At 49.4% G+C, this 13,609-nt stretch overlaps 3 protein-coding genes and 1 long non-coding RNA gene across 4 annotated transcripts; all 4 read left to right on the top strand.

Annotated features, from left to right (window-relative positions):
* The first annotated feature begins 4,183 nt into the window (after positions 1 to 4,183).
* Positions 4,184 to 9,171, top strand: LOC121595207 (vacuolar protein sorting-associated protein 54). Its single transcript, XM_041918981.1, has 2 exons — positions 4,184 to 4,714; positions 5,074 to 9,171. The coding sequence occupies exons 1-2, from the start codon at positions 4,539 to 4,541 to the stop codon at positions 7,871 to 7,873; spliced, it is 2,976 nt and encodes a 991-aa protein (XP_041774915.1). The 5' UTR covers positions 4,184 to 4,538; the 3' UTR covers positions 7,874 to 9,171.
* A 271-nt stretch (positions 9,172 to 9,442) lies between these two features.
* LOC121595208 (DNA polymerase delta subunit 3) lies at positions 9,443 to 11,389 on the top strand. Its single transcript, XM_041918982.1, has 4 exons — positions 9,443 to 9,652; positions 9,736 to 9,891; positions 9,963 to 10,977; positions 11,050 to 11,389. The coding sequence occupies exons 1-4, from the start codon at positions 9,584 to 9,586 to the stop codon at positions 11,268 to 11,270; spliced, it is 1,461 nt and encodes a 486-aa protein (XP_041774916.1). The 5' UTR covers positions 9,443 to 9,583; the 3' UTR covers positions 11,271 to 11,389.
* LOC121595212 lies at positions 11,330 to 12,575 on the top strand. The gene is made up of 3 exons (XM_041918985.1): positions 11,330 to 11,362; positions 11,450 to 11,977; positions 12,047 to 12,575. Exons 2-3 carry the CDS (start codon positions 11,712 to 11,714, stop codon positions 12,315 to 12,317), a joined length of 537 nt encoding a protein of 178 aa, XP_041774919.1. The 5' UTR covers positions 11,330 to 11,362; positions 11,450 to 11,711; the 3' UTR covers positions 12,318 to 12,575.
* Positions 12,576 to 12,667: 92 nt separating this feature from the next.
* Positions 12,668 to 13,388, top strand: LOC121595213. The gene is made up of 2 exons (XR_006005138.1): positions 12,668 to 12,880; positions 12,974 to 13,388. It is a non-coding gene; the product is annotated as an uncharacterized LOC121595213 (long non-coding RNA).
* Positions 13,389 to 13,609: the final 221 nt, after the last annotated feature.

Below are 13,609 nucleotides of genomic sequence, written 5' to 3'. Positions count from 1 at the left end.
AAAGAGAGAAGAAAAGCTTAAGGATTTGAAGGAAGGCGACGGGACATGCCATGCAAATCAGTAGCGGAAACTCTTACATATTACATTCAACCACACACGTGGACTCAAAAATTGACCAAGGCAAGGCACTTTACTTAAGAAAACCATAGAAGCGCTGCCTCTCCCCTGTTGTGCTGTATTCAAAGATGTAGAACAAAAAACAATTCCTAAACACACACAAACACATGCAACAAGTTTGTTGGATTAGAATTTTATTAACGATTGAAGAAGGTTGCTTACAAGAAAATAGAGTGAGCGTGTCAAACAAGGTTTCTCCCAAACACATACACACAAAAGGTGTAGGTGCATAATAAGAAAAAGGACGATATTAAGTAGATAGCGCAGAAGAGAGTGAAAGTTATGTTTATGTTTTCTATATATATATATATATATATATATATATATATATATATATATATATATATATATATATATATATATATATATATATATATATTGCTTTTACAGGGTTTTCCAGGGGTTCTCATAATTGAGGGACACTTCCTAGACTCTTTCCTATTAGAAATGAACTTTACATGTAGGAAAATTGGACTTCATGGTACCTTGTTTGGACAGGCTTCTAGAAAAATCCAATTGGATTCGTCCAACAGGGTGTGCTATAGAGTGCAATTCCCATTACATTAGGTTCACTTCACTTAAGAAAGAGTCAATAAAATGTCCCACAGCTATGAGAACTCCTGGAAAACCTTGTATCATCGCGTCAATACCACACCCGCACCACCCCCCGCCCCAAACCTAACCCGTTAGAATTGTGGCGTGCGTCGTGTGTGTGTGTGTATGTGGACGATGTGTGAATGTGTGCGTGCCCCAACAGCACCACCATAACCGTCGCGTTTAGTCATTTTTAGCTCGTTAAGGATGCAAAAACCTGGTGCGGAAGAGGATTGTGATTGCCCCCTGTAGTATATAGTTTATATTATCCCTCCGACCCCTCATGATCATCATCATCGGCGGAGGATCGGTGGCTGAAAGAGAGATGTAGCTTTAGTGAAACAGAGATGAATTCATATAATTATTTTTCTACACAAACTCAATGTGTATAAGAGAGTTAGTTAGTTTAGAGAAGAAAAACAAAAAGATTAGATTTTACGTTTTCTTCCCCACGTATCCTTGTTGCCTTGTTTTTGCGCTTACAGCTTACAGCGCCTTGTGGCTTGTGGGGATGTTGTGACACTGTTGTGTTTTCGTTGACGAATTAGTAGGATTCCTAGTGTTTAATGGTAACGAGCAGGGAGAGTACTACGAAGATTGCGAAAAGAAAAGGGCCACCGTTTACTTACACTTGCTTCCGTTTTGCGTTTTTTTTGTTTTGTGTGCGCCACACTGCTGCAACTGGTTGTGTTTTACACATATATATTATATATGCGCCTTACGGGAGAGGATGCGCCGCCAAATCCGGCTTATACTTAGATAGCGATGCGATGAACGAACAAACGATCGAACAAAAACTAAAAGAACAAAATGTGTGCGTTGACTGTGCGGATTTGTAGTTTAGTTGTCGCTCACCCCTTAGAAAGCGAAGGATACGTGTGTGTAGAGCTGTAGAGAGAGAGAGAGAGCTGAGGGAAGAGAAGAACTCTGTGCTGGTTATAACTTACTTTAATTATTTTCGCTTATACAAAACAAAGGCTCCATTTTAGTAGTCCCCATCGCGAGTGTGGAGTGTGAATGTGAAATGGAATTTAAAATTCTCAAAACACACACCGCGTTTTTGTGAGAACCATTATGTTGCAATTTCTAGCATTAAGAAGAGAGGAACGCTGCTTCAATTTATACGAGAACTGATTTTTGCCTTACGTTTTTTCGTTACACTTTTTGGTGATACATTTTTGAACATTTATAGTTTTAGTCTCGCTCTTGTGGGTTACTGATACTACGAACGCTGTACAAAAATGTATGATGAATATAGAATTGATAGAATTCCAAAATGCTCCCCCCCGTACGTTGTAGATAATGTGAAAAACTACTCACCGACAAACACACACACAGAGAGGAGACAGACAGCAAGTTCCCTTTGAAGAAGAAAAGAAAACAACCTGCCCAAATAAAACTCGATGGTACAATGTTAATGAAAGCGTCAGATTTTTAGCATTAAAAACAAATGTACACTTGTATTAACACTTTGATTAAGGTGAAGGTGCGATAGGGAAATGAGGCCGTAGAGCAGCTGCACAGCCAGGCAATAGTACACTGCACGTATATAGGGCTAATGTATCTATGTTAAATGAAGTAACCCCACCCCAGGGCAAATGGTCTGCTGTACGGAGCGGGGGAAGCCACGATGTGATTATTGTGTGCAACAGCGAACTCGGACCTGCACTACTCGGACCACGTGTTTCGGGTAGTGTTGGGTCAGGTGTCTCTATCATCCTGACTCTTGCATTTCTCACCCCCAACTGGGGAGGGGAAAGAATACTTGTTGTGTTATTATATTACGACTATAAGTGGATAAGCAACAACCGGAAAACGAATAGATCAATTCCTGTCCTGTGTATGTTTTTTTCCCTCCTACATTGTAGATGTATACTCGTCGTGATGGGAGTGAAAAAGCTCTATTAAATATTACAACAAAACCCCAAAAATTGCAGAGAACCTGAGACAAGGGTGGATCCATTACACTACCGCCATTATTACACTTACTGAAAGTGAAATGCCCCAAACTTAGGAATCATTATAGAGAGACACACAACCCCCCATACACAACACTCGTAATGGCAAACACTAACAAATGGTTATCTTCCTCGCTCAAGAGAGATTGAGTAAAAAAGTAAATGTTTATCGGTGTTCACAGTGAATAAAACGAACGGGGAGAGCGAAAGGTGAAAATTGAAAATGCAAAATAAAGAAAAATCGTGCAATTCAAATGAATATTGGAAGCAAAAATGGGGTTAATGTTTGGTGAATCCGAAACGATGCAAGAAGGTATGGTTGTGAGCTGGAGTCTCCAGAATGACTTGAAAGTGATCTGTAACTGATCTCAAACCTTTTCCTGTCCTAAAATATATCCTTATCTCATACAAGTTCTGGAATTGATCCTGAATCTATACAGATCTTGGAACTGATCATACATCCATATCAGTCTTGATGCTGCGAACGCATCATGCTGATGCGCGTAATGCTGATTACGCCTCATATTGATCCTGGAATTTCATATCTCATATCGGTCTTGGAACAGATACCTGACCAACTCCATATCTGTCTTGAAACTGATACTGAACCTGTGCGGGTCCTAGAATTGATCCCAATTCTTTGACGATCCTGGAACTCTTGCAGGACCTTTCATAACTATTCCCATAACGGTCTTGATACTAAACCAAAACTATCTACGTCTATAACAGTGCTTGGAGCTGATCTCAATCTAATACCGGTCAAGGAATTTGTTCTGAACTCATACCGGTGCAGAAAATGATCCAACAGTCATATTACTCATGAAATTGGTTCTGCATCAATGCCAGTCCTGGAGCTAATCCTGAACTCATAGCGGTTCTGATATTAATGCTTAACTCATATGATGGCCTGGAACTGATTCTTAACATATACAGATTCTGAGTCTAATCACAAACCTATACCAGTTCAGGAACTTATCCTTAGGATATTCGGATAATGAAACTGATCCTTTATCCATAATGGTCTAAGATCATGTCTTGAACCTACGACATGTTCGGAATAGATTCTAAAACAATACCAATACTGGTACTGAATAATGGAGTCTTACCCAACTAGCTAGAAAGCAACAAAACGAATTACTTGAGAAAAGAGTACGAGCTCTTTGCTCCCAATCAATCAGCTCCAATGGACGTCGTTTTGGTGCAAAGAATCTTCTGCTGCTTAATAGCTGCCGTCAGCCTCAAAGATGCTACAAAAACTTTCCCTTCTGCTTTTTTCTGTCTTTAGCTACTATTTGCTGAATTCCAAATCCATCTGCTACATGATAATGCTTTTAATTAGTCGTTCTTCTAAGATTCCATCCCGAATGGTTATTGTAATTTAAATAAAATAATATTCACTCCCCCAAAAAGGCACACCCCGTGTACCACCTGTACCGTGTCACACCTTCACCTCTATCAACCCGTCACTTCGTCACAATCGCGCACGTCACTGAGCTGTCAAAAAACAAAAAAAAAAACGAAAAAAATCGGTGTTGTGTCAGCTGAAGAATTTTGATACGTTGTGTGTGTACTTTTCCCCAAATGCTCCTGCTCGCCGTTCGTATCATTTATTTGCCCGTGTGTCCCACGTAGCGCCCGACGGCCGGACGCGGATTGCCTGGTTTACTTTCTGGCTGATAAGAAACCCGTGCTGTGTGTGTGTGTGCGTGTGCTGTATTGTGAAAGTGTTCCGAAAAATTCATTCCACCCGGCTGCTGCACGGAGTTCCAGTGCTCCGTCATCATTGTCTCTTCGTGGACGTGCGTGTGTGTGTGTTTTGTGTTTTGAACGGGACGGGCAGGGTCATCCCGTACCCAACAATATGTGCCAATGGCAAAGTCTACCTCGGGAAGTTTCGATCTGAAGGAACCACCGCCTTGGCAAAGCTGCCAGTACTGCCTTTCCCCCGTCTCGGCCCGGTCAGCTGAGCAGACCAGCAGCCAGGACCAGCAGCAGTCCCAGCAGCAACAGCAGTTTTTGTTCAAAAATACCAGCGAGTTTGTGAGGTAATGGGGAGGCGAGTTTGATTGACACATCCGGAGGAGGGAGGATGGGTTGCGCCAGTGATGATAGCACGGAGAGACCTTGCCACGCCGCCCTGGGGCCTGGGGTTAATTAGCACCAATTGTGCCGAACCCACCCCATCGGGAGGCCGCTTGCGTACTATCGCCCACCCCAGGCTGCGAGGAAATTGATCTGTATAATTGTTTTTTACCGTTTCGCGTTACGTTTTTCGGTACGGGCATGGCGCAATCGCTCTCCTCCTCGCGCCCGTTTATCGCCCGGTGCTAACACACGCGCCTTGCTTACATATTTGCTCTACTTTCTCCCTCTTCTCTCTGTCTGTCTTGCCATGTCGTTTCAGGCACCTTCGCCAGCAGCACTGCACGGTGGAAGGTGGCTCGTACGTGTGTCGCTATGGTTACAACGGTGTGTGCGCGTCGCTACCGTTGGACGGTGTGAGCGATCGCGACTACGACACGCACGTCACCCGGTGCCACGTGCAGGCGCAGCAGAAGGAGCCGCACGTGAAGTGGTCGGTGTTTTCCGCCGCCCAAAACCTGCCCGCCGTACTGAACGACCCGAGCCGGGGCAAGCAGACGAACTTCTTCACCAAGAAATGGGGCGACGGCTTCGTGGAGGGTGCGTCCATCGGGCCGTCGCCCCGCCTCGCCGACATCCGGTGGGACCAGTTCGATGCGTACCTGAAGCGCATCGGCAAGCGGTACCGGGTGCACACGCGCATCGCGAACGTGCCGACGGCGAACGCCACTAGCCAGCAGGCGCTCGTGAGCGACCGGCTGCCGAACGGGGCCACCGCCAGCCTGAGCGACATCCCGGAGGTGTTCCTCAAGCAGCACCTCGAGCTGCACCGGCCGGCCACGTTTGCGGCCGCGTTTGCCGGCATCGGCACCGAGGGCGGCGAGCAGACGCGCCAATCGAGCCGCCAGCTGCAGGAGCGGCTCAGCCACTACCTGGACATCGTGGAGGTGCTGATCGCCAAGCAGGTGGCGGACAAATCGTCCGCCTTCTTTCACGCGATGACGTCGCAGGACGCCATCATGGAGCAGATGACGCAGGCGCTCGCGAATGTGCAGCGATTGCGCGCCAAGATTGCGCAGATCGACGACATGATCGTGCGCGAGTCGCTGCAGGTCGTGCGAGCGGAGCGCATCCGCTCGAACAACAATCTCGTGCTGGAGAAGCTAAAGCTCATGTCGACGGTGCACCAGACGCAGCCGATGATACAGCTGCTGCTCAGCACGCAGGACTACGTGGCGGCGCTGGATCTGATCAGCACGACGCAGGAAATACTCGGCCAGGAGCTGACCGGGGTGCACTGCTTTCGCCATCTGCCTTCCCAGCTGTGCGAGATGGAGCTGCTGATCGACAAGATGCTCAAGACGGACTTTGAGCGCTACTCGACGGCGGATTTGAACCGGCCCTTTCGCGAGGCGGCCACTCGGGAGGAGCGCGTGCTCGAGGAGGACAAGCTGATCTGCATCATTTCGGGGCTGCTGCGGAAGCGCAGCCTGGACTTTATCGACACGTACCGGGACGAGGCGATCACGACGGTGCGCGCGATTGTGAAGCAGCTCGTGATCGAGGTGATTGCGTCGGGCGATGCGGAGGTGTGCCTGACGGGGGCCGGCGAGGAGGCGCAAAGCTTATCGCTCTCGGAGTGGATTGTGCTGCTGGAGGGTGCGACCGGGACGCTGCTGAAGCTGCTGCGGCGCATACGGGCGGTGCACGACGTGATGCAGCAGACGGCCGACGCCAGCGCCGGCCGGCTGACGGACGATGTGAGCTTTATCGACACGGAAGCGTTCCTGTCCGCGGCGGACTATGCGGTGGTGCAGGGCAAGCTAGCCAATCTGCTGCAGAGCGTGTGCAACTACTGCCACGAACGGTGCGCCAATCTCGTCTCGAACCAGAGCTTGGAGCGGAGCTCCGTCAGTGCGGAACAGATTGCACAGCTGGCGCAGATTGTGGAGCGGTTTGCGGACGGTTGCCAGGCGGCGTGCGGCGTGCAGAGCGCCCCGCTGAAGCTGGCCCTCTGTGCGCAGGGCAATCGGTTTGCGCAAAAGTTCCACACGGAGCGCAAATCGAAGCTGGCGCTGTTGCTGGACAGTGAGCGCTGGAAGCAGGCGGAGGTGCCGGCCGAGTTTCAAACGATGATCGATTGTATCGCGCGCGGCGAGTTTCAGTGGAGCAAACCGGCGCTGAACGGGCATCAGCAGACGAACGGGGGCGGTGTCGCACCGCCACCGCCCCAGTCCGTGCTGAAGGTGGAGGGCGAACCGTTTGCCCTGGTCGGTGCGGCCCTGCTGCTCGTGCAGATCGTTAGCGAGTACTGCCGGTGCGCTTCGCAGCTGCCGGTGATTGCGCCACAGCTGGGCCGGAACGTGGTCGACCTGTTGCGCATGTTTAACTCGCGCTGCTGCCAGCTGGTGCTGGGCGCGGGGGCACTACACGTCGCGGGGCTTAAAACGATCACCAGCAGCAACCTGGCGCTGGTGTCCCGGGCGCTCGAACTAGTCCTGTGGCTGTTGCCGCACGTGAAACGTCACTTCCGGGCGCTCGAGGGCGCGAGCGCAGCACCCGCGGGTGTAAACCACACTACCTCCGGATCGGCGGCTGGCCCACTAACGAATGGAGGAACGCATCAGCCCACACAGCAACCACCACCACCACCACCACCCACGAGTGCCTCCTCCTCCTCCTCCACCACCACCTACTCGTCCATTGCCGGGTACGATTCGGTGGAGAAAGACTTCGTCAGCCACATCAAGGAGATCGAGAACAAGGTGCTGTCGATCGTGTGTGACGTGGTGACGGGCCAGCTGAACAATTGGGACGCCAGGCCGCCGGTACCGTCGCAACCGTTCCGCAACATTAGCCGGCAGTTCGTGAAGCTGCACGAAGCGATCGCACCGATCCTGCCGGAGAAGCAGGTGCACACCATCTACCGGACGGTGCAGCGCAACTTTAAGGACAAGCTGCGGGAGCAGCTGCTCCGCAACAACATCACCAACAATGGGGGGCCCCAGCACGGTGTCGTCGTTTCGGAGCTGACGTTTTACATGGAAACACTGCGGACGCTGCGGGCGATGCCGGTGGCCGAGCTGCACGACGATACGATGGACGATATTTGGTTAAAGTGAGGCGTGAAGCATTCCAGCCTTTGGTGTTCGGGGAAGGCCAAGGTAAAGAAAAAGGTTCAAGGGTTACTATGATAGGGAAACAGCGAAAAAACGAGGGTTGATTGAGCTTTTAGGTTTAGTTTGGCGCTTTCGATGGGCTTGCGAGCCCTGCCCCAGTGCATTCAATTGCTTTGCGATTTTATTTATACACCCAGGCATACACACACACACACACTTCCGTTTTATTGCATGTGCACCACATCCCCCCCTCCCCCCCATTGCGCTGGCAAAGCCACATTCTCCTACCTTGCCAAATGTTATCGGTTGTGCGTAGTTTATTGTGTATAGCTGTGTATTGTACGTTCGCGCTTTCTTGCTTGGCCATTATAGATTTCTTGCTCACACACCTGCCTGGCCGTCAGCTGCTCTGGAGCTTTGCTTGGGCATTTACTTTAATAAGGCGACGAATTTGCTCACGAACAAACGGGGCAAAAGCTTCTTATAAGTGGGAAGCCAGTAAAACATCCTTTTATTTAGTGGACGATTATTTACTTAAGGTAGTAGTACTGTATAGAGAGGGCGCGCGTTACCTAACCAGGATCATTTCATACCAAAAAAAAAGTGCAGAGAACGTTAGAGTATTACGTTTCGGGGCCGTTGGCAGTGCTGCGGCATTTGAACTTCCTTCTCCCTTCTTCTATAGCTTGTAGTTGTGAGAGTCAGCCTTCAAATTACCCAAGTTTTGTTCCCAACCATCCTCGAGGAAAGGATTAAAGCAGACAAGAAGCTTCCTATCCACCCCATACACACACACACACTTCCACAGATAGCCGATAGGCCAGTGGGCAAATGTGCAAAAAAGACTGCGACCGTGTGCGCCCAGCAAGTGTTGAGCGTTGAGGTAGTAAGGGCGCGCCCCAACTAGCATCGAAGATGGCAAGAATAATAGAATGTAATCGAAAAAAAAACAACTATGCGATAACGTTAGAACGCCGCATCACCAACACCAACAGCTCACCAACTGCACCACCGCTAGGCCTCTCGGGCGAGAGTGGACGAGACAAGAAACGTTTAGATAATTTACTACAATTGGAAAAAAAAAACTACTATTAAAGCAAATATTAAAGCCTGCAGCTGCTGCTAGCTACATGCTACATCGGGGGTGTATCGGACGTCGATCCGATCCGTTCGTACCGGTTCGGGCTGGTAAGATTGGCGGGGGGCGTTTGAAGAAGGGTTTGAAGCGTTTAGGTAATTATAATGACGATACTTGCAGCAAACACAGGTGGATTTAATAACGAATAAAATTGGCAGCTCATGTAAGAAAATGCGTCCGTGGTTGAATTCAACAATCGGTGAGAAATGAAGAAAGAACGTTACATTGAAAAAAAAAAATTACTTAATATACTACAAAACATTTTAATTCGTCCATTAAATCCACTGAATGTGCTGGTAATTCAACTTTAAACTCGAAATTCCTTTTAACGGAACATTTGAAAGTGTACCCGCTCGTGTGGCTCACGCCATTTGATCCATCAAGTATGGCGGGCAATGTAAACAACGTTTGACAGCCAAAACGTCAGGGCGAGAGAAAAATTGCGCGAATATCCTGTGCGTTGTGCAGTTTGTTGTTACGCTCCTTTCTACTAGCTAAACGTTGGTGAAAAAGCATTTTTCTGTCGATATATTGCCGTTTTCTGTGTCTCTAGATTGTGCAAGTTGTCCTTAGCTATGGATGACGAGCTGCTGAAAACGTGCCAAAGGGAGATAGGGCACATTGTGTTCGATGCCAACGAGAAGGTAAGCTTCAAGGCCTTTGTAGGGGGCTACGGTTCCGGTACAACAATGTCCTTTTGCGTACAAATTCCACCTTTTTCCCGTAGATTTCGACCCGTCGGATCAGTAACACGTGGAGCTTGGATAGTAAACAATCGCTGGAAGTGCTGCAGAAATGGGTTGAAGGGCAGAAAGAGCCGAACAAACTCTCGAAAGAGTACGTCGTGAGGGGCGTCGATAAAAATGGCAACGTTTTCATCACTGTACGTTGACAGCAGAGTGCATAGAAAGAGTTTCGTATTGATGTTTAAGCGTTTCCGTTCCCTCCTTTCAGCTAGCGAATGAGGAGAAGCTAGAAAAAATCAGCAAAGCCTACCCCAAGTGCTCGAAAATGCTTTACTCCGTCGAGGTTGCGTCCGACGTTCGACCGCTGAACGTATCCAACGACAACGAGTTCAGTGTGATCCGTTTACGGTTGGAATCGCAAAAGCGTCAAATAGAACAAGCATCTTCTTCCACCGCCCCACAAACAACGCCAAAACCGGCTCCCGCGCCCGTCAAACAGGAGCAAAAACCCTCGAAACCGAGCATGTTTGCGGCGGCCAGCAAGCAACAACCCCCGGTAAAGGAGGAAAAACAATCACCACCCGCTAAGGCACAGGTAAAACAGGAACCCAAAACGGCGGCCTCCCCACCGAAAGCTTCACCGAAAACACAGTCCCCGAAGAAACAGGACGCGAAAAAGGCCGTCACTGGAAAGGGATCAATTTCATCGTTTTTCTCCGCCAAACCCGCTGGTACGGCATCAAAGCCAGCACCCACTTCTGTCCCAGTAAAGCAGGAGCCTCAGTCACCCGCGCCGGAACCGGCGAAAAAGGAGCAGAAAGCCGAAAAGCCGGTGGAAAAGTCCCGCAAGCGAACCATTACCGATGACGAGGAGGAAGAGGAGGAGGACGTCATCCCAAGCACCCCGCAGGAGGGCAAAAAGCAGCGCGGAGATAAGAGTAAAAAGCGCAACACCGGAAAGCCGCTACTGCAGCGCAAGAAGAATCCGTCGAATCCGTCGAAGAAATCGCGGCTGCTGCAAATTTGTGATTCTTCCAGCGATGAGGATGCGGACGGGAGGGAAGCAGGGGCCGCGGTCGAGCAGCGAAGCGAACGTTTGGTGCAGTTTGACGAGGAAACGCCGATGGAGACGGAGGTGGAGGAGAAGGAGAAGGAGCAGGGCCGCAAGCCGTCACTGTCGCCGGAAAAGCCGGTCGAGAACGATTCGAACAGTGTGAACCGTAACAGGGGCAAGGTTAAGAAGCTGGTCACCAAAACGTACACCGACGAGGAGGGATATTTGAGTGAGTATTGGAGGGTTCTTATCATCAACAATCGTCTTAAATTGTAATACCATTTTCCTTTGTGCTTTCCAGTCACTGTTAAAGACTACGAAATGGTTTCGGAAGATGATGAGTCTACGGCCAATGGAACGGAGAAAGAAATGGCAGCGCCGGCAGCTGGAGCAGCAGCACCCACCAAGCCGAAAGCTTCCCTCGCAAGCCAAGGCAAATCGTCCTCGGCAGAGAAGAAGGCAACGCCGCCAACGCCGAAAACGAAGCAAGGCTCCATTATGAGCTTTTTCGCGAAGAAGTAAAAACTGGTTTAAATTCTAATAGGAAAATCAATCTTTCCCACGGCGAAAGGAAGCGCAGCGTGTTACGTGTTGCAGTATAATCTCTTGAAAAGGTAATAAAAAAAAGTTGAACAAAACTATTTTATGTCTCTTCTCCCTGCTCGGTTAGGTTCCGGGCATACCTTTGCCTTTGCGTTTAGTTCAAAATTCCCTCTTTGGTAGTGTGCGTGCGTACAGCCAGCGGTAGAAGAACGGGCACCAAAAAGAGGGGAAAAAAGGTTCAACAGACGGGTCCTTTCCGTCCGTTGCCTCTTCCTGTTCGCTCATTTGATTGCTATTATCGTTCCACCCGTCGCCGTCGCCTCGCGCTAATGGGACAGCGCACCACCGTGGTTCCTTAGACAGTGCGCGCAAGCAAGTCCGTCGTCACAGTGGCAAACGTTTCCCAAAGCTCGGCGGAGAATGACCGTCCTGTGGGTGATTGTCGGTTTCCTGTTCACCTCCTGCGCTGGACAGTCGCTAAACGACACGTACGGTGGACTGATTATCGAACACGTGCGCGCAGAATCATCCCCAGCACCGGTGCCAACGGCCCAATGGAATCAACTGAAGCGCTACTCGATGCATTACGGCGGTGTGGCGACGGTGGCCAGCAGCAGTGCAGCAGGCGAGGAGTCGACCGCCCTGTCCAATGTGTCCCTGCTCAGTGAATCGCTTTCCTCTCGTGCGTAAGTAACAGTGTGGCCAATTTGCGGCTGTACAGTCCCGTTAATGGCAGCTTGCACTTCTTCCCGCAGGACGTCCGGTGTGGTCGGTGGCATCAAGCTGATCATTCTCGCGTTTCGTGTGATTGGCGAGTTTCTGCGCAAGTTCGGCGCGGAGCTGCGGGTGGCCAAGTGTCTGCTGATGTACTCGCTTACCTTTCAGCCGCTCAGCGCGAAGGTCGCCAGCGGGACTATCGTGAACTGGCTGACCGGGTACTTTGGTGCGGAAGATGCGCGTGATCTGTACCGGTTTCTGTCGCGCAATCTGTTCGCGCAGCTTGGACTTTCCGGGGCGGATGTGTAAAGTTGAGCAGCGTGTGTGCGTGACGGTGGGCCGGCAAGGTGCAAATTTTTCAGAAAAGTTCGGATTTTTATGTAGGTTTATGCGGGTCGGCATCGAATCCGGTTCTTTGAGAAGCACCTGATTGCTTAATGCCTAAAATCAAGGCAGGACACATCTCATCAATCGAATTTGATACTGCTAAGAAGGAGATAAGTTAATACCTATAATTAAAACAAAATAAAATAAAATACTTTTTGGTGCAATCCTTCCATTCACCACTCAAGCCGTCTGGTAGTGTCTCTAGTAACCTTGGTTTGCATGAAACGTCATGTTGGGCCGTTTGACAGTTGCTGTATTCTCGTCCAGATCAAAGTAGGCGGCCAAACTGTGCGGTTGATCAACGGCAATCGTGCGTTCGCTGGTTGTTGCCGAACTCCGCCATATCGCGTTCTTTTCTTTCGCAATTGTTCCGCAAAAGTGTTCACAAAATAAACCGAAACGTTCTCCGCACGCTGACCCTACTGTGTATCGTGCTTTTGCTTATCGCTCCCTGTGGCTATGAGATCGACAAAGTCATCACGCACGTAAGTAAGCCCGGCAAGAAAGTCTCTACCAGGGAAAGCTGAGAGAAATTCGAATTGATTCTTTGTCGTAAATTCGATCTGCCTTTCCCGTAGCCAATCTGTCAGCTATAGTTACAACGAGATGGCTAAGCCTTCACTTCATTCGACTTTGAAGTTTCTGAAGAAAGTCAGCCCATTACTACCCGTGGCCAGGATTGCTGTGCAGTGTACACACTCGGCTTGCATTTGCCCGCCATCGAATGGGCACAATCGCTCTTGCCCGACTGTTTCACCCTGGACGAGGTCCGCGAGATGCTGAAAAAATGGTAAAACACGCGCAGACACATGTTTTTTTTTGTTGAATTACTCTTTATTATACGGATTTTTCGACAATTACACCCCAGCAAAGATGAGGTGAAGTCATCATCATTCGCCCTCCCCTCTCCCGACGAGACTAACAACATTACGGGAGACACTACTAAACGGAACTCCGGCTCCTGCAAATCGTAAATATATAGAACTACATGTATCTTTTCTATCATCACTAGCTGATTCGTTCGCACGCACTTCGTTCTTCGTTCTCTGCTGCTATTTAACGTTACATTGATTTCTATCGGAGGTTAAAACAACACCTCACTGTAGGGGACAGAGTAGTAGCATCTTTTCTCGCGCTAGTCCCTAGTAGCGCAGAAGATGATCATAACTTAAGGGAAGCGCCAAGAGGCGAAGTGGCGAAAAGGCGAAAATAGG

The sequence above is a fragment of the Anopheles merus genome, chromosome 3R (genome assembly GCF_017562075.2).
Source record: "Anopheles merus strain MAF chromosome 3R, AmerM5.1, whole genome shotgun sequence".
NCBI lineage: Eukaryota > Metazoa > Arthropoda > Insecta > Diptera > Culicidae > Anopheles > Anopheles merus.
The sequence above is the reverse complement of the archived record's forward strand: the minus strand, read 5'-3'. Positions and strand labels throughout refer to the sequence as shown.